General features: G+C 50.1%; 10 protein-coding genes across 10 annotated transcripts; 5 read left to right on the top strand and 5 right to left on the bottom strand.

The window, feature by feature from the left end:
• Nucleotides 1–467: 467 nt before the first annotated feature.
• LCP9604111_4576 (fungal specific transcription factor domain-containing protein) lies at nucleotides 468–2,603 on the top strand (the record flags this gene model as incomplete). Its single annotated transcript, XM_039072290.1, has 1 exon — nucleotides 468–2,603. One exon carries the CDS (start codon nucleotides 468–470, stop codon nucleotides 2,601–2,603), a length of 2,136 nt encoding a protein of 711 aa, XP_038929618.1.
• Nucleotides 2,604–2,975: 372 nt separating this feature from the next.
• LCP9604111_4577 (uncharacterized protein) lies at nucleotides 2,976–4,182 on the top strand (the record flags this gene model as incomplete). Its single annotated transcript, XM_039072291.1, has 3 exons — nucleotides 2,976–3,234; nucleotides 3,287–3,777; nucleotides 3,835–4,182. The coding sequence occupies 3 exons, from the start codon at nucleotides 2,976–2,978 to the stop codon at nucleotides 4,180–4,182; spliced, it is 1,098 nt and encodes a 365-aa protein (XP_038929619.1).
• A 319-nt stretch (nucleotides 4,183–4,501) lies between these two features.
• LCP9604111_4578 (tyrosyl-DNA phosphodiesterase 1) lies at nucleotides 4,502–6,417 on the top strand (the record flags this gene model as incomplete). The annotated part of the gene is made up of 4 exons (XM_039072292.1): nucleotides 4,502–4,927; nucleotides 5,027–5,139; nucleotides 5,206–5,602; nucleotides 5,656–6,417. 4 exons carry the CDS (start codon nucleotides 4,502–4,504, stop codon nucleotides 6,415–6,417), a joined length of 1,698 nt encoding a protein of 565 aa, XP_038929620.1.
• Nucleotides 6,418–6,711: 294 nt separating this feature from the next.
• On the bottom strand, nucleotides 6,712–7,257 carry LCP9604111_4579 (uncharacterized protein; the record flags this gene model as incomplete). Its single annotated transcript, XM_039072293.1, has 2 exons — nucleotides 6,712–6,831; nucleotides 6,934–7,257. The coding sequence occupies 2 exons, from the start codon at nucleotides 7,255–7,257 to the stop codon at nucleotides 6,712–6,714; spliced, it is 444 nt and encodes a 147-aa protein (XP_038929621.1).
• A 395-nt stretch (nucleotides 7,258–7,652) lies between these two features.
• On the bottom strand, nucleotides 7,653–8,677 carry LCP9604111_4580 (putative U-box domain protein; the record flags this gene model as incomplete). The annotated part of the gene is made up of 3 exons (XM_039072295.1): nucleotides 7,653–7,886; nucleotides 7,946–8,483; nucleotides 8,595–8,677. The coding sequence occupies 3 exons, from the start codon at nucleotides 8,675–8,677 to the stop codon at nucleotides 7,653–7,655; spliced, it is 855 nt and encodes a 284-aa protein (XP_038929622.1).
• Nucleotides 8,678–9,258: 581 nt separating this feature from the next.
• LCP9604111_4581 (RpiB/LacA/LacB family sugar-phosphate isomerase) lies at nucleotides 9,259–9,738 on the bottom strand (the record flags this gene model as incomplete). Its single annotated transcript, XM_039072296.1, has 1 exon — nucleotides 9,259–9,738. One exon carries the CDS (start codon nucleotides 9,736–9,738, stop codon nucleotides 9,259–9,261), a length of 480 nt encoding a protein of 159 aa, XP_038929623.1.
• Nucleotides 9,739–11,344: 1,606 nt separating this feature from the next.
• Nucleotides 11,345–12,199, top strand: LCP9604111_4582 (triose-phosphate isomerase; the record flags this gene model as incomplete). The annotated part of the gene is made up of 1 exon (XM_039072297.1): nucleotides 11,345–12,199. One exon carries the CDS (start codon nucleotides 11,345–11,347, stop codon nucleotides 12,197–12,199), a length of 855 nt encoding a protein of 284 aa, XP_038929624.1.
• A 633-nt stretch (nucleotides 12,200–12,832) lies between these two features.
• LCP9604111_4583 (dihydroorotate dehydrogenase 2) lies at nucleotides 12,833–14,423 on the bottom strand (the record flags this gene model as incomplete). The annotated part of the gene is made up of 2 exons (XM_039072298.1): nucleotides 12,833–13,909; nucleotides 13,965–14,423. 2 exons carry the CDS (start codon nucleotides 14,421–14,423, stop codon nucleotides 12,833–12,835), a joined length of 1,536 nt encoding a protein of 511 aa, XP_038929625.1.
• A 652-nt stretch (nucleotides 14,424–15,075) lies between these two features.
• Nucleotides 15,076–16,070, top strand: LCP9604111_4584 (uncharacterized protein; the record flags this gene model as incomplete). Its single annotated transcript, XM_039072299.1, has 2 exons — nucleotides 15,076–15,264; nucleotides 15,345–16,070. 2 exons carry the CDS (start codon nucleotides 15,076–15,078, stop codon nucleotides 16,068–16,070), a joined length of 915 nt encoding a protein of 304 aa, XP_038929626.1.
• A 310-nt stretch (nucleotides 16,071–16,380) lies between these two features.
• Nucleotides 16,381–17,956, bottom strand: LCP9604111_4585 (zinc-dependent alcohol dehydrogenase; the record flags this gene model as incomplete). Its single annotated transcript, XM_039072300.1, has 9 exons — nucleotides 16,381–16,565; nucleotides 16,624–16,877; nucleotides 16,942–16,992; nucleotides 17,060–17,153; nucleotides 17,209–17,289; nucleotides 17,355–17,376; nucleotides 17,449–17,530; nucleotides 17,599–17,650; nucleotides 17,716–17,956. The coding sequence occupies 9 exons, from the start codon at nucleotides 17,954–17,956 to the stop codon at nucleotides 16,381–16,383; spliced, it is 1,062 nt and encodes a 353-aa protein (XP_038929627.1).
• Nucleotides 17,957–18,400: the final 444 nt, after the last annotated feature.

Consider the following 18,400-nt stretch of genomic DNA (forward strand, 5'->3'; position numbering starts at 1 on the left):
ACCCAAGTGGTACCTGGATGCCTTGTAGTCTTCCAAGGTCAAGGGGAAGGTCCGTGGAAGAAGTTACGAGAAGAACATCACAACTATAGTTTTGTGAAAGACGCGTGTTACCATGGCCTAGGTGCTCCATTCGTGCCTTCAAGGAGAGGAATTCCTCAGATCTAGACGTCCCTTGTGCATCACGCGCATAGTGCACTCATAATTGAGAATGTAGCTTTAAATTGTTCGACTCGTAGGAGTGAGATATCACTATCTAGGGTGTATCCTCTGTGCTCGATAGGGGATGGCGATGAAGCAGTTAATATAAAAAAAATATTGTTCAATCAATCTTCAATTCTTCAATTTTATAGATCTGGTGCAGCCCGCTGCTGACGTAATAACGAACTGGGCGCCAGCCCTGGAGACTTCTCCCAAAACTTGACTTCAAGATCTCATCCAAAAAATGTGATACACAAACTACAGCAATAATGGCTTCGGCTTCACCTGCGAGTATGAGATTCGAGGACAATGAGGCTGAATGGCCATATTTTTCTCGTGCAACTAAGAGACACAAGCGCACATCAGGCGCGGGTACCTCAGGGCCCTCGCCTCGCGAGATTGGATTTATGAGAGAATCTCAAAATGACGGATCTGCGACCTTCCTTGGAAGCTCAAGTGGAATCCATTTTATCCGCCATGTCTACAATGCCTTCGCACGTCGTTCAGCGGACTTGGACCAAACGCGAGCCCGTGACAAAACCTCGGTGCCAGGGGAAGACGACCGGCTACAGCAAAATCCAGGAAGCATTCAGAGCTCGGATGAGCTGTGGGCGATAGAAGAATTAAATTTTGTGCCCAATGCCTCATTTCCTTTCGACGATCTTGTCATGTGGACACGCAGCTATTTCGAAAATTGGCATCCAATCTTCCCATGCCTCCACGCCCCGACTGTCTTGAAAACTATAGAGACAGTCAGTCAAAAAGGAGCGGAGTCGGTCAACCGATTGGAATTGATGATTCTCCGCTCCATCGTATCCATTTCTCTGGGTGACAATCGACAGAGAACGTCGTCTGAATCGAAGCTTAGCCCCGTTCCTTCGGTCTTGGTCTTTCGATCCATTCAACATGTGATGCAAGATGTACAAAGCCTCCTTGAAGAGCCGACTAGCTTGCCACTGCTACAAGCTGCATTTACCGCTCAACTTGCACTTGCTTCTCTTTTGCGCCTGAATGCCGCCTCGCGGGTGGGGGGTGTCATCACCCGCACTGCATTCCACCTCGGGTTGCATCGTTGCCCAAGACGCTTTTCTTGCTTTACCAGCGAAGAAGCCGATATTCGTTGTCGATTGTTCTGGTCCATCTATTCCCTTGAAAGATATCTTTCTCAGGCCCTTGGCATTCCGCTCTCTATTCGAGATGACGACATCGACGTGTGCTATCCCGATGCCGAAAGACATTCTTCAACAACTGTCAAGCTCCCAGATGGCCACAGACTGCGGTTGTTGTGCCATCTTGCGAGATTCGCACGGATTCGAGGTTTGATTGTTGAACTTCGTAATAAATCCATTCTCCATAGTCATGCTAGCCAGGTCGAAGCGGCTCATGTTACTGGAGAGCTAGCACAATGGTGGAATGAAGTTTATGATGATGTCAATCCCATCAATGAGCCCGCAGAATTTGGTCTAGAGCAAGAGCCGATCTTGCAGCCATATCATCGGCTACTCCTGATGATCCTAAGACACGAAGCTGTCATTTCGCTGAACCGACCTCTTTTAGCCTCTGAAAAGCCCAGTGCAGATTACAAGAACGCTTTGCAGACTTGCATTGGATCCTCTCGGTCTATACTTGCGGCATTGAGAAAGCACATGTCTTTTGAACCCAAATCTCCGCTCTCGTGGCCATGCTTTACATGGTCGACTTGGATGGCCTGTCTTATTCTGATGTATGCTGCGTGGGAAGAGGAATTATCTACGCCGACTGCTCTCAAATATGCGAGAATGGGGATTGCCATCTTGGAAAACCTATCATTGCGCGGTAGCAGCTGGCCGGAGACCTGCATCGAGGCGATCAAGGGTATGGAATCTGCTTTTGAGACACAAACAAATGGTGGTCAATCCGCCAAGGCTGCTGCCACCTTGAACGGCGCCGAGAGACCAACTCAACCCTGTGCCCAAGCCACGTCATCGATGGATGAACAGATAGCAACGCCGCCGGTTCGGGATGGAAATAATGAGGTTGGCGATACAGATCTCACGCCAGTTCGACCTCAAGCTTTAGCACCGAATGGATACCAAGGCCGTTCAGTCTCTACCGGAATTCATCCGTTTCAACCATCAATTCGCTCACCTGTCCAGAGACTTGACACTGCAGAAAACTACGACTCTACTGTTTTCTCACAGTCTGACAATATCGGTAACCTTGCCGGAGGGTTAGACCCTGCTGAGGACGATTTCAACGGACAATATTCAGCTGGTCTCATTTTCGGCAACATGGCTGACGGAAACCCTGCTTTCAATCCGAGTTTTGCTGGTCAAGACTCTTTGCCATTTTCATCATCTATGCTTCTGAACGATTTATGGAGTGTGGCCGATGGCCCATGGATGATTCACAATAACTTTTTGTGATTTCCGATATTTTTATAAGCGAGCATATGCGTAGATCTCGTACCTTAGGGCAATTTCAATGTGATTAAGGATTGAAATCTGTTTCGAGCAATGAATCTGGAGGCCATCTCTCGACCAAGTTGTTCGTCAAGCGGACATGTCTTTCTCCGAGTGGGGCCGTGTAGCACATCCCGGACATTCGCATCTCCGTCCGCACCCCGCGACAATTATAGTCGAATGAGCTCGCGATGAGGGGCTACGCGATAGGTTTATGGGCAGTTTGCAGGTGGAGACTGAAATCCGGGAATTTGGTGCCGACTTCCTTTAAAGGCTTCGTCTTCTGCCGTTTATCACCTAAATCACCTCCAACAAGAACTTATTTATCATAACATCATGTCTCCACCAGTCGCTAGTCAAAAGACCTACAGCATCGCATCCATCCCAGCCGATGGAATTGGCCCAGAGGTTATCAGTGCTGGTATCACAGCTCTGAATGCCTTGACCGATACTCTCAAGACGTTCAAGTTGGAGTTCAAGAACTATGATTGGAGCTCCGAGACGTACAAGAAGACCGGCAAATACATCCCCGATGGTGGACTCGAGGAGCTCAAGAAGCACGACGCGATTTTCTTCGGCGCCGTCGGCGCTCCTGGTAAGCAGACACAATCAATGCCTTGAAGACATTATACTAAACACCAGAGAAGACGTCCCGGATCATATTTCCTTGTGGGGACTGAGACTCGCCATCTGCCAGCCGTTCCAGCAGTATGCGAACGTGCGCCCAACACGGGTATTCCGCGGCACCGAGTCCCCGTTGCGCAAGTGCGGACCCAATGACCTTGACTGGGTTATCATCCGTGAGAACAGCGAGGGAGAGTATGCGGGTCAGGGTGGCCGTTCTCACACCGGAAAACCGTGGGAGGTCGCGACTGAAGTTTCTATCTTCTCCCGTCACGGTGTGGAGAGGATTATGCGGTTTGCCTTTGAGACTGCTCAGAAGCGGCCGCGCAAGCTGTTGACGGTGGTCACTAAGAGCAATGCCCAGCGCAACGGTATGGTTCTCTGGGATGAAGTGGCAAAGATTGTTGCGGTTGATTTCCCCAATGTCACTGTGGACAAGATGCTTGTTGATGCTATGACTACTCGCATGGTTCTGAAGCCCGAGAGTCTGGATACCATCGTTGCTACCAATTTGGTGAGTTGCCGATATAGAATGAGGCATAAATAGGTCTGTGGACTGACGATCAACTAGCACGCTGATATCCTCTCTGATCTCGCTGCCTCTCTGGCTGGATCTATTGGTATCGCACCTACCTCTAACCTCGACCCTACACGGGAGTATCCTAGTATGTTCGAGCCCATTCACGGCTCCGCTTTTGATATCACTGGCATGGGTATCTCCAACCCCGTGGCTACGTTCTGGACGGCTTCGGAGATGCTTGCTTGGCTCGGCGAGGAGGAGGCTGCTAAGCAGCTGCTGGTCTGTGTCGAAAATGTCTGCGAGCAGGGAGTTCTTACCCGTGATTTGGGTGGTGACGCCACGACGAAGCAGGTCACTGATGCAGTTGTGGCGGAGATTAAGAAGCTTGCGGCTCAATAAGTCGTGTCCAATCACGAAATTTTGTTTGGGAATGAGCAATGAAATTGTATAGTTGAATAAAATGAGTGGGCAATACATTGAGACCTAGAAGCGGCTACAATGATGAAAATGGAAAATGCAGAATGAGGTGAAAGATTCAATTCCTATAAAATGCCTTTTGTATATATACCCCGTAACATTTAAGAGGATACCTCGCACTTCCGTGTATCCTACAAGGGAAACCTTCGATATATATAATTTGAGTGTTTGTTGTGATCACCGATCTCGACCGCCTTTTAACCTCCATCAACTCAACCATCACTCTCATAGAAACATTTGAATGGAGCGCCCGTCCAAAAGAGCCAAAATCTTATCAGATTCCGATGATGGCTCAGCGAGTACAGCCTTGACGTCTTTGCAAAGGACCATTAGCCCACCATTGCCACGAGGCTGCCCCGAACTGACTGATGGGAAATTGACTTCTGACACTGGAGACACTGGAGGCACTGCTCGCCCTCCCAAGTTGGTCAATTCGCCAGTACAACTTACCCATATTCGAGATCTACCGGATGGTAACAATGTCGACACCATCCGACTACGTGATATTCTCGGAGATCCCATGATTCGCGAATGCTGGCAGTTCAATTACCTCTTTGATGTGGATTTTCTCATGTCGCAGCTCGACGAGGATGTCCGCAGTCTGGTGCAAGTCAAGGTTGTGCATGGATCGTGGCGAAGGGAGGATACGAATCGGATTCGAATTGAAGTAAGTTTGCACCGACGTGACTTGATCGGGTTGGCTTTGTCTTTTGAATACGTCTCACCATTGATCGAGGGTTTGAAGTGACGACTAATCTGCTTCTAGGAGGCCTGTTCGCGATATCCTAATGTTGAGCCTATTGTGGCCTACATGCCGGAGCCTTTCGGGACACATCATTCCAAGATGATGATTCTTCTTCGGCATGATGACCTAGCTCAGTAAGATTCTTGCACACATTTTTGATCGCTATAGCCCGATATAGGTCTGACTGAATTACCAAACAGAGTTATCATTCACACGGCAAACATGATCCATATGGATTGGACTAATATGACACAAGCCGCCTGGCGCTCCCCATTGCTTCCCCTGCAGAAGACAAGCTCAGCACGATCTCAGACAGACACCAAAATTGGCTCGGGAGCACGGTTCAAAAGGGATCTCCTCACTTATCTGAAAGCGTATGGACCTAAAAAGACCGGCCCGCTGGTCCAGCAGTTGGATAGCTACGACTTCGGCTCTATTCGCGCCGCCCTCATTGCTAGTGTTCCGTCCAAAAAGCACGTCAGTGACTCCAGCTCAGAAGAGGATACACTATGGGGCTGGCCTGCTCTGAAAGACTTAATGAGCCAGATACCCATCCAGCAGAAAAACACAGGCAAGAAACCACACATAGTAATCCAGGTGCGTATCTCCACAAAATCATCATGCTGTAATAAATCTCCAACATATCCAAGATCTCTTCAGTAGCAACCCTCGGCCAAACAAACAAATGGCTCAAAGACGTGTTCTTCAAAGCCCTCACCCCAACCCAAACCCCCAAACCAACAACCTACTCAATAATCTTCCCAACCCCAGACGAAATCCGCCGCTCCTTAGACGGCTACAACTCCGGCGGCTCAATCCACATGAAAACCCAAAGCGCAACACAACAAAAGCAACTCCAATACATGCGTCCGCATCTCTGCCAATGGGCAGGTGACACCCTCGCCCCAGGCCAATGCGTCGATCTATCCGAAGACAATCCCCCAAAGCGCGAAGCAGGCCGCGCCCGCGCAGCCCCGCACATCAAGACTTACATCCGCTTTGGGGACTCGGACATGAAGACCATCGACTGGGCGATGGTGTCATCGGCGAATCTGTCTACGCAGGCGTGGGGCGCGGCGACGAATGCGAGTGGCGAGGTGCGCATTTGTAGCTGGGAGATTGGCGTTGTTATTTGGCCGGATCTTTTCCGAGATGGGGGCTGTGGCGATGCTGCATCTGCATCTGAATCCCGAGCGGAAGAGAAATCCCCGATGCCAGACATGCTGATGGTTCCTTGCTTTAGGCGAGATTGTCCTTCTGTGTCTGAGGGCGCTGAGACGGCTTCGGTGGTCGTCGGGTTCCGGATGCCTTATGATCTGCCATTGACGCCGTATGGTGCGGGTGATGAGCCGTGGTGCGCGACTGCTTCGCATGCTCTACCGGACTGGCGAGGGGAGAGTTGGATTGCTTGAGTCCGCTGTCTTTGCATTTAGTCTTCTTAGCTATATTTTGGTGCATTTTCGTCTCAGCAGTTCACGGGTGTGAGTCGCATGGTTGTCGTAGTATACAGTGGGCGGGATTGTGAGGTACTGATACTGAGTCATGGAAGGTAGCATGCATTTGTATTCGTATTCGTCCTGAAAGGTTTGAGACAATACGATTATCTTTTCTCTTTAGATAACCGTCTTTCCAAATTCACTCCACAACATATCTCCTTCGATAGATCGCGAGTCATTGTCCCAGACTAATTCTTCCAATTGTATCATCTATTCGTCGCGGGTGCCGTACTTGGAAATGAGGGTGTTGACGTGGCTAATGTAGAGTTGGTGCGCCTTAGCAGGGCTGTAATCCTTGACCTTCTCCCAAGCACCGTAGAGCTGCTTCTTCTATAAGGTTGCAAAGAGTGAATTGTCAGCTATTGGCCTTCTCCCAAACGTGCTATAGTCCGGGGCTTCCCGAGCTCAATCAAAAGCAGAGCTTAGACGTACCTGGATATCGAACATGCCAGGCTTCTCCATAACGTCACCCTTGCCAACCTTGAAGTAGATGTAGAGGTCCTTCTTCTCCAGAAGACCGGGGGAGGTCTTCAGCATCATAACAGCCTTGGCGGCGAACTCGAAGGCCTTGCGGAGGGTCTCGGCCTCGGCGGCATCATCGAGCTTCTCGAACTCGCCTTGGTCGGCGACCTTCTCGTAGACTTCCTTCAGGGCTGCGATGTCGATGCCGGCGGCAGCTTCTTGGACCTCGGGGGTGAACTTTTCTTTCTTCTGGGCAGCCTCCAGGGCGGTGATGAAGGGGGTGATGTCGGACATTTTGGGTTTGAGGATTGTTTGTTTTTGGGTATAAGGAGGGGTAAAGTCAGTAACAGAGGATTTATATGGTTGGGATGTTGGAGATGGTTGAGGGCGGGGTCAACGGCCCTGGAGGTGGGGTGGATGACACACTCGCCAGTTGATTTTGAGGTCATACGACCTCTTGCATACAATGCCTTTACTATTACGTAGGCTATGGAATGAGAAGGATAGCTTTAGAGTAATCCAGGTTTGTCTTAACATATTCAAACATTTGGTTCAGAAATTCCATTATTTACCACGCCGACAGATGCATATCCACAATGCAACCGCTGTGGAATCATTCGCTATGCACCAGAAAAAGATAATAAAAGAGAAATGTCGGGGCAATGTACAAGTTCAAAGATGAAGAGCGATCACCAATCCACCGCCCATCCATTGTGGGTGAGGAATTCCTCACAAACTGCCTTGAGGGCATAGTTGTTCCGCAGATCATTGACACTGATAGGAGCCCGAGTCAAAGGATCGACGCCCGACTTCTCGACATACTTGGTGATGCCCAAGCGATCGAAACTGACCCCGGACGGTGTAATGACAGGATCATGCATGATCTCAAATGTGATGCCATCAATGAGATAGTCCGGAACAACCTGGAAGCAAACCCAAACGTCAACAACCACCTCATCGAAGAACCAAGTTCAAAACCTACCCTTTCCTGAACCTCTCCCTTGGAAGCAACTCGAAATGCCTCCCTCAAATGCCTAACTTTAGTCTCCGCATCCTCCCGCAGCGCCTTCTGGTCCTCCCCGAACCCAATCTCCCCAATCTCCCCGCGCTCCAAGCGACCCTGCAACTCCGCCAGCGCCCGCGTCACATCGGCCTCAATGAGCGCCTCCATAGAACCCAGTGTCTCATTCAGCTGGCGCACCCGAGAAGTCTCCCGCGCAGCCCAGATCTGCTGCTTCGCGCGCAGGACCGTCTGCGACAGATTCTCTGATTGGGCATTCTTTGCTGCTAGACTCTGTTGGTAAGCTTCGGACGCGACGTCGAGTGCTTCTTGTGGGCGCTGGAGGCCTAGGAGTGCCTGTGCGAGGTAGTAGTAGCTCTTGAGCGCGACGGGGTTCTTGAGACCGTATATCTCGATTGCGGCTCGCGCGTCATGTTCAACGTCGGCCCATTTGGCAAGTTTGCTTCGTGTTATCGCGCGGTTTGTGAAGAAGGTTGGGTCACTGGGGTTCTTTTGGATTCTGTTTAATGAGGGGATTTTGTTAGTTTGGGGACATTTGAATGATCGTTGGGTTTGCGACTTTGGTTGGGAGTGAGGGGAAGTGTTGGAGGGGTTAAATGTGATAGCTTACGCCTGGGAGTACAAGTCTTCGGCACCGCTGTAATCCCCAGATTTGTAGAGCTCATTGCCCTTTGCTTTGAGTTCTTGGGCCATGATCTATGTGTGAGTGAGGCCTTGAGTTTCTCCCCGTGTGATCTGTTCCCCAATGTGGGGCGGTCCCCATATAAATTCAAGAGTGATCGGAGTGGATATTGCTGTGATTCATGACAGCTGGGGGATTTAAAGGGTCTTGGATCTGCAGTAACTATGTAAGTACCCTTTTGAATATCTTTGTGAGTTCACCCAAAGCGCATGAAACAACTGTCACTATAGTTGGTTATGGTCTATGGAAAGTCATAGATCCCCGCAGAAGGTCTGAGTCAGCTCAATTGATGCACTGCGCCACATGAGGTAGCTACTATTCTATACGTTAATCTGGATGAGGTTGACTATACTTATTCATTCACTATATACATATCTCTGTGGCCTTCTAATCTGATTTGGAAGCAGAAGTAACATTCGGTTCGTGGTATCATACGCTGTGAGAACTAAGAAAGACACAACAATCCTGCAGACAAGTCAGTGCAATCTGACAAGTCATGCTTTGTCAAAGATGGCACAAGACTAGAAGGATTCTCAAGACATCCGGAGTGTTTCGGGTATCAGGTAAGACGAGACAAACAGCAAAGACGTGTCTAAGCAGCAGTATGGAACTGGATCTCATAGTCCGTGATAGCTTGGACCTTGGCAGCAGAGGCGGACTTAGGGTCGAAGCGGTAGTTTAGCCAGTCGGTAGCCAGCTTCTTGGCTAATTCAACACCGATGACACGCTGTCCCATGCATAGGACTTGAGCGTCGTTGCTCAGGATGGAGCGCTCAACGGAGAAAGGATCGTGGGCAGTCACAGCCCGAATGCCGGGCACCTTGTTCGCGGCGATGGCAACACCCAGACCAGTTCCGCAAATGAAGAGGCCACGATCAGCCTTGCCATCCATGATGAGCTTGGCACCCTCGACGGCAGGGTGTGGGTAGGCAGTCTTGTCGGAGGATGAGTTGACACCCACATCAATGATCTCGGCGACGAGAGGGTTCTTCTCGAGAGTGGCCTTGATAGCATCCTTATATGGGACACCGGCCTCATCGCAGGCCATGACGATGCGGAAAGGAGTAGACATGATGAGGACCGAGGTATGGACGAGAGGATGAAGAATGTACAAACAATACGAGATGTATTGAATCAAATATATGGTAGAGATAAATAGATTGATTTCACACAGAAAAGAAATCCTTGACTTGGGAGTACAACAAGGGGTCTTTATATCTTTTTGCTTAGCTCTCTTCCCCTCTCTCCTTTATAGCCGTACAACCACCGCTCAGGTCCAGCCAATCCTTGCATTTGATAGAATCACCTACAGCCGTTCTCCACCAAGAGACTCGAATAGTCTGGTTCCGGCCTTGATATTGTTACGCGTATTTCAGCGTCCAGGGTGGCCCGCCCCAGCATCATAGCACCCCACGACGGGCCGTGAGTGGTCGGTGCCAGAAAGAGGTTAAACCGAGGTCGGATACTTTAGGATCCTTGTTTTGGTCCGTACATGCGTCTTACCTCGTATTACCGGCATGTTTTATTAGACCTCGCTGGCGCTGGCTTGGAACACACAGGCTTCACATTCTGCCACACACCAAGCCATCGATGTCAGTGGTGAGCGCAACCTACAATACACGACTGACAAGAAGGTTGTGGCTTTTCGCACAGGCATGGCGGTCCAACTGGCTTCTTAAATGCTGATGCCTCAAGGCCGAGGGCCGGGACCTTTGGTTTCATCTTTTCCCGAGTCCAGGGTTATTTTGGTGGCTAATGTCTGGGCACCTCGTATATCGACGAATACATGGCTATGGCCCCGGCCGATGTCACCTAGACGGGAAGAGGGGAATATTGAATTGACCTCATATCAGGGAATTAGGTTCAATGCTTTGAAAACCTGGCTGAGCATGACATTGGAGGGTAATGCGGGATATCGACGAGTGAATTTGCCTCCTGACTTAGTCTTCCAATGGTCGAATGCACAAGTACACAAGTACGGCCTTATTATCCCCAAGACGCTAAACCCCATAATTGATGTGCATTGCCTCATAGCAAAGGTGTTTTACTCCACTTTACCACTCCACTGCAATGTTGTTGGTCGTTAGCCCACCGGTTCTCCGGCTTGTACTATTGTACAATGTATGTTCTCCGGATTTTCGTTTGGATCTGCACTGTATGATCCTAGAACTTGCATTCTAATTATACTATAGTAGGCAGATGGGATGAAGGAGTCTTGGTATGTATGTCTAAAGTGTACATAGGTCCAAAGCGCAATACCATCTGGGAATAGTTTGATTCTCCTATGTCCGGGGTACGGGGTACTAGATATTACGTTGGCTTCGCTTGGCTTATCACAGTCTAGCCAACAATTATTGGACTCGGTATTGAGTACTCTATTGAGTACTCTGAATGGCTATAGCCCGGGCCCATGTGACATCACGCACTCCGTACCCTCATACAACATAACGTGTACTCCGTATGGACAATCGGAACGTCTAGCGCATAAATGCCACTAATGCGCATTGACACACTGGAAATTACCTTTGATCAAATAAATACTTGGAAATACTTGGAATTACAATTCGAACCCTGGCTTTGACTTTCCAACTTTCCGAGAATCAAGAATCCCTAGCCTCAGACGGGAACGGTCCCCCTCCATAACACCCAAACACACAACTTTCGCAACACCAATCACCATGGCGTCCACTTACCCAGTTCTCCCGGAGAAGCTCCTCCTCATCTCTCTAAAGATGTACTTCACCCCAGACCGCACACTCACCTACCTTCGCGAACTCCTCAACCCAACCAACGAGATCGTCCACCCCGCAAACCGAGACAAACTCCTCCTAGCTCTAATCCCAGACTTCCTAACCATCTGGCCCTGCGCGCAAATCCTCAAAGAGTACGAAGCCAACCTCACCAGCACCGGAACCGGAACCTCCCCATCCCCACCCCCCTTCCTCCTCGGGGCGCAAGACTGCTTCTGGGAATCGCAAGGCGCATACACAGGCGAAGTCTCTCCGGCCTCAATCCGCGCGCTAGGCTGCTCAATCGTCGAACTAGGCCACGCCGAGCGCCGCGCCATCTTCAACGAAACAGAAGATCAAACCGCCCGTAAAGCAGCCGCAACCTGCGCCCAGCACATGGTCCCGCTCGTCTGCATCGGCGAAGTGACAGCTCCCGGCCCCGTCGCCTCCCAAGCCGTCGGCCAGGCTGTGGCCGAGTGTGCGGTGCTGGTGCGCACTGTGCTGGCGGCCATCCCGGACGACGCGCCCGTTATATTTGCTTACGAGCCTGTTTGGGCTATTGGCCAGCCGAAGCCGGCGGGTGTTGATCACGTTGCTGCTGTTGTGCAGGGCATCCGGGCGGTTATTAGTGCCCGGTCTGGTACAGTGCGTGTTTTGTATGGCGGTAGTGCCGGACCTGGTCTTTGGGGGGCTGGTGGGCTTGGTCGCGCGGTTGATGGGATGTTTTTGGGCAGGTTCGCGCATCAAATTGATGGCGTGCGGGAGGTTGTCCGTGAGGTAGAGGAGACGCTGGCTATAGCGTGATGATGCCCCAGGTACTCATCCTCGACACGACGCCTTGACATTTCATGTCTACAATTATACAGGTATACGGTATTGTGTTTCGCACTATACGGTTCCTTGTCATTGTTATACGGAATAATAAATAACAGACCTTGAAGAAAAAGGCGCATCTAGACAAAAACAGGTAAAGTGGGAATCTCAACCGGCTGTCTTCCCGGGAAGCCTATCTGGGGAAACCCGCAAACTGGAGAACTTCCCCGGTTTTCTTCAGTCACGGGGCCGATCAGAGATTTCCCTCTCAGATGACTTTAAAGCGTTTTTTAGGTTCGGCAAACCTCAATAGGCCTTGGATACTATGTATCTCTCCTCCACTCTGCTTTATGTGGGTTCATTGGACTGATCGAGTAATCCGAGCTATTGATGTAGTTCGCGCGGGTCAATTCCGAGCGAGATCGAGTTCCCCTTTTCATTTATTTCGGTATTGCCTGACTTGGTCGTTCCATATAGAATTTTGCGGTGTCAATTGGATCTTTCGGGCGAGAAATCAGAAAAATGAATGCAGAATATTACTTTTTTTGTGCATATCCGTGTTATTTACAGGATCTATCAAAGACCGAATGAGAATAATCGAAAAAAAATCATAGTTCACACCGCTTATTTCTTCTGCAGCTCCTCGCGCAGCTCCTGCTTGACACGCGTGACAGTGCCAACACCGCCGTAGACAATACCAGTGTACATCATAGCCACCGAAGCGCCGGCCTTGAGAGCCTCGCGTGCCTCCTCACCAGTAGTGATACCGCCGGAAGCGAAGATAACCTTCCGAGGAAGGCCAGACACCTTCCCGACAGACTTATCCGAATTGGTCGCAGATGATGGGGGTCCCTGGTCAAGCAGGGCGCGGTAGCGGGCGACGAGCGCAATGGAGCGGTTAAACAGCTGGGGGCCGGAGTAACCGCCGGTTTCCTTCAGAGTCTTCTGCTCCTCGGCGGGGAGGACGAAGCCCCGGGGCACGGGGTCGGGCCGACGGTTGGTGGTGTTGCCGACGATGACACCGTCGACGCCGGAGTTCCAGACAGCCTCGCAGATGCCGGATATCTGCTCGTCGGAGTCTTCATCCGGGCTTACCTTGACCATTACGTAGGGCTTGGTCTTGCGCTCGACGTTCTTGGCGGAGGCGACGACCGCCGTGAGGATTGCTGTGAGGGGTGCGGCTGCTTGGAGGTCACGCAGACCTGGGGTGTTGGGGCTGGAGACGTTCACGACGAGAATGTCGGCGTACGGCGCCACTCGGTCCACGCAGTAAACGTAGTCGCGCTTGATGGCTTCGATGTCTCCGTCGGGGGTAACCTTGTTCTTGGCAACTTGCACCGCAAGAAGTTTGCCTGGGACGAGACTTCCGGGCGGAACGTTGGCTTCGCCGTCCAAGACGCGCTGCGCGGATTGTTCGTGCAGGCCAAATCCGGCGGCGTAGGCGAAGTCAGCTACACGCTGCTTCAGAACCTTTGCCATATGGTCGGCGCCCTTGGAGTTGAGGCCGTAGCGGTTGATCATCGCGTGTTGCGAGGGCAGTCGGAATACTCTAGGCTTCGGGTTGCCTTCCTGTGGTAGAGGGGTCGTGCCGCCCACCTCGACGATGGCAGGACCGATGTCGAACAGCGCATCAGGGACCTCGGCGTGCTTGTCCAGACCGGCGGAGATACCGATGGGGTTAGAGAGGGTGTATCCAAAGACCTGGTAAAAGACCTCGTCAGTGATTGACCATCGGCAGGTTTGGGAATACCATTACCTCAGTTGCCAGGACACCATCACTGTCCGGGTCGCCACGCTCGCGTGGGTGCAGACCATATTGGTAGAGCATCTTCAGGTTTTCCACGCCAACGTGGTGCGCATCCTCCGCATCGGGCCACAAAAGGCGGATCAAGGGTACAACGCCGTATCTGTGGATACTGGCTCTGGTGTCCGTTCCATAGATGTAGCCCACCAGCAGGGTTAAGGCCAATGAGGCACCGTACAAAGCCTTCCTAGAGCCACGGCGGGCTTTGCGGGGGATCTCCTTAGCGGCCTCCTGCGTAACTTCCTTTCCCATCTCCTTGGCCGCCTCAGTGGGTGGAGGTGCAGCCGAGTCCGAAGCATATCGCAAAGCACCGGGGTAGCGCTGGGCCCGTTTCGGTAGCAATGCCGACGGCCGTTGGATCAAGCGGGAGGTAGGAAGAGCGCGAGCCCGGACGCTGGCTCTCCAGGCCATTGTTGCAGAGTTACAAGTCATTTTGGTTGCGTATAGAGCTAATTATCTTCGCCGGAGCAACGCCCGATCGAACCTATACAGCGGTTAGTACTTGCGATTGATAGTGGATTGTGGATAGAGCTAGTCAAGCTCTAATCGACCCGCATTGTAAACTAGCCGGCTGGAACAGTACGTACAGATAAATATGCACCTAATAAAGCACTTACAATTTCAATTGAGCACGATCCGAGGTTCTCGCTTGCAGGGCGGATTCGGGTTCTTTGCTGCACAGTCCGGGCGGTGTCAATAGGTCCTGCAGAATTTTGAGGGCGGTACCATTACGTAGCTTCATCGCTGGATGTACTTCGTCTTCTATGTCTTCGGTTATAATTTCAATAATTGTTAGAGATTACAAGATGCTTCGAAATATTTTCTTATACCTATATTTAGAGCAATGTCTATGCTTTATATGCAGAATGAGTGAATATATTAACTGACGATCTTCCCTTCAATGATCACGAGGACCTCGTATCGGGCAACAGTGCTAAGGCTTGGGAATGACCAACCTAACTTCTGCATCTCAAATGTTGCGAATCCTTTAGCTTGTCTCTTTCTCCGAACAGAAACCCTTCGTTCATATCCACGGTGCTGCATGCCACCTGTCCCAGCCAAAATGAGGATCCAAGGAAGAACAACCAACTCTCCAGCGGGGGGATCTGGCCGTGTCTATTTCGACGAGGAGGACGATTCCCCTGGTCGAGAACATGCACCCTCGCAGCGGGAGTCGAATACTATCCCCGAAGCGACTCCTCAGCTCAATCTTACAAAGGAGCCCTACCGTTCATTCAACGTCTTCAAAGATGTATGTTAGCATTCCGGTATGGATGCAGCTGTCTCTATATAATCCATCATAATTCAAACAATTCTCATCAATTCGCACAGGTACCACTCGGTACAAATGCCTTCAGCTTTTGCCTTCAGGTCCACCCTTCTGGAGGACTTGCTCAATCTCCAAGCCCAGTATATCACACCTTGCGCATCCCCTGGTACCGCCAAGGGCTTTATCTGCCAGCTTCATTTGATCTTTACTCTGGTGGCAATGTTGTGCGCAGCCGGAAAGATCCATCTCCTGATCCTAAGGACCACCGTGCGCACATTCACTACCGTGGCTTTGAGGGTCTGCTCGGTCTTCACGTGACAGTAGACATCTTCCGCCAAGTAGGCTCTAACACACTCCAAAACGACCTCCCAGCCTCTGAGGAGAGACTGGATCTTGTCAAGCACTGCTCAGTGGATATTGTTCGGAAGGGAATTGGTAGGACTTACCGTGTTGAGATTACTGGTGGCGGCGCTGTCAGAACATTCTACTGGAAAGGATCCAAGACTGCATTGTCTCTCCTTCAAACTGAAGAGAAAGACACTGGTCCTAGCGATGGGAACGGCAACCTGAAGTTCTTCGCTGCAAATAAACCAGATGATATTCTTGCGGTGTGGCAGAATAGAACCGATCGGCAAATTCTAGGGTCTTTGAACGTTATCGCCGAGCTTGATGCTGATTCGGATGGGATCCTTGAAGGGTCAATGGTGAGTTGCCTGGGAGTGGTTGTTGCAGAAAGGGTTTCCGGGCGAGGGTGGGTAGGTGGCCTGGGGAAGTCAAGGAACTCTTAGAAAATTGTTATTTATTGGGATAAGTGTATCTCCATGCAGTGAAGACCTAAATAAAGGCCTAAAACTCGATCACCTTGTAATTAGCAAACAATGAACTTGGGTATGCTGAGATATCATGCGTTTATAAATTTCCATTTCCTTGAGTTTCTTCATTCTGTCAAAGCTATTTTTGTTAGCCTCTCTAATTACCATGTCGATCCAACGAATACGCTGTATTTAAGTAGAAGCGATAATATTTTCTTCACTGTCAACATAGATATTTTAGAACATCAACATATGCCAGCCCAAAGTGAGCTATGATACCCCGTACCTATTGGGGGATTCTCAAGACCACCCTGCCATCAATCTCCGAGCGCTCCAGACGGTCCAAAACCTCATTGATATCGTCCAAGTTAAAGATGTCAATATGCGCCTTTACATCGCCGGCTACGGCCATAGCCAGCATCTCATCCATCTCATCCGCTGTTCCTGCAGAGTTTCCGACAATAGTAAGGCCTGTATTAATTGGTCAGACCGGCTCATGTCTTGAGTTGCATAGGTATTGAGAACTCACCCTTGACAATCATATCGAATGGCGTAGCTGGCAGTTTGAATGGTTTGTTGGGAATACCAACGCAGACCAGCGTACCAAAAGGACGCAACATCTGCATACTTTGTTCGTATGCTCGCTCGCCATTGGCAGTACAGATCACAGCATGTACACCGAATGTCGTCTTGTCTTTGACTGCCTGGACAATGTCGACATCGCGGTAGTCCAGGAATTCTGTAGCCCCAAGCGAAAGGCACAGTTGCTTCTTCTTATCTCCGCTTTGGAAGCATCGGGTTAGCTTGTTGTAAATATGACACATAATGTTAAGTTGATATCACATACCTGTCGATTGCAATGACCTTGAGGCCCTTCTTAGCGGCAATCTGAATTCCCCTGCAAGAAATATCCTCGTCAGAAAAAAAAAACATTTCGGCTATAGAAATCTGAATTGGGAATGTACATATGACCAAGGCCACCTCCAGCACCAAGGATGGCAAGGTAGTCTCCCGGGCGAGTCTTGGTCTTCATGATTGAAGAGTACATCGCAATTCCAGCTGGAGACAATGATTAGCGTTTGTATTAGCGAAATACCAATTGGCAAAACATTACCACATAGAAGAGGCGCGGCAGTATCTGGCGAAAGCTGGTCCGGAATTTTCGTCACATGAAGTGCTGGGCTGACAATATATTCTGAGGCATGGTATCAGAAGTGCCCCAATGGACTGGGTGATGGCATCGATAGATAGAATACTTACGCTGGAATGTTCCAGGTACATTCTGTAAACCACCAATGCAATTAGTAACAGAACCGATGGCGAAAGACATAGTCTGTGGTGATCAGCAACTTACTGCACCAGCATTCTTCTGATACGGGCATACGGTATGGTTGACTTCACAAATCTCGCACTGGCGGCAAGAACTGTAGAGCCATCTAATAGTGGAAATGCCTTTAGCGTCAATATAACTCCAGATGAGAAATTTGCGACGAAGGAGACAGACCTGATACCAACCCTCGTTCCCATCCATTGCTTCTCGTCAACTTCCGGTCCGACTAAGGGTAATGACGAATATTAGTATACGTTCTGACCTATGATCAGAGACAGTGATAGTTCTTACCTTGGACTACTCTCCCAATGCCTTCATGGCCCGCAACATCAGTCAACATAGGCGTGTCACCGCGGATGCTGTGAAGATCCGAGTGACATACCCCAGAATACTCGAGCTTGACGAGGATTTCGCCTTCTCCCGGAGTTGGCACCGGGCGATTGCTCTTGATCCCCACCTTTGTGGAGACAGGAGTACTTGTGGATGAGATAACAGCAGCGATCTGAATTGGGGGGATTGGGGGGACCGACATGTTGCTGCTTCTATGAATCTTCGAGATCGCGTATTGGAGAAAGTCTGAATCTCAACGAGGACACTTGGCTTAAATACTTCGGTAGTTGAAACCTGATTCCGATAGGCGGCATTAGTCGTATCGCAGATGCGGGGGCGTGAGGAAGGCGCAAAGATAAGCAGAAACAGTTAGCAGATGCCAAGATATGATATTGGAGATCTCGAGTTTGGGCAGATTAGGCAGGTTAGACCGGGGGTGAAGGTGGAGATGGGAGATATCAACACAATAATCCACTACAAACTCGGATAGAATACATCTGACACTTCTTTTTTACAGTTCAGCGTCAATAATTCAATTAAACAATTATGTGTAAGTCGCAAGTCTGACATCGGGACAATCATGAAGGAATATAAGACAAGGACTCCGCTAGGCAGAGACGAAGGAAAGAAGTGCTACAGCACTCAT

Source organism: Penicillium roqueforti (assembly GCF_015533775.1).
Source record: "Penicillium roqueforti strain LCP96 04111 chromosome Unknown scaffold_09, whole genome shotgun sequence".
Classification (NCBI taxonomy): domain Eukaryota; kingdom Fungi; phylum Ascomycota; class Eurotiomycetes; order Eurotiales; family Aspergillaceae; genus Penicillium; species Penicillium roqueforti.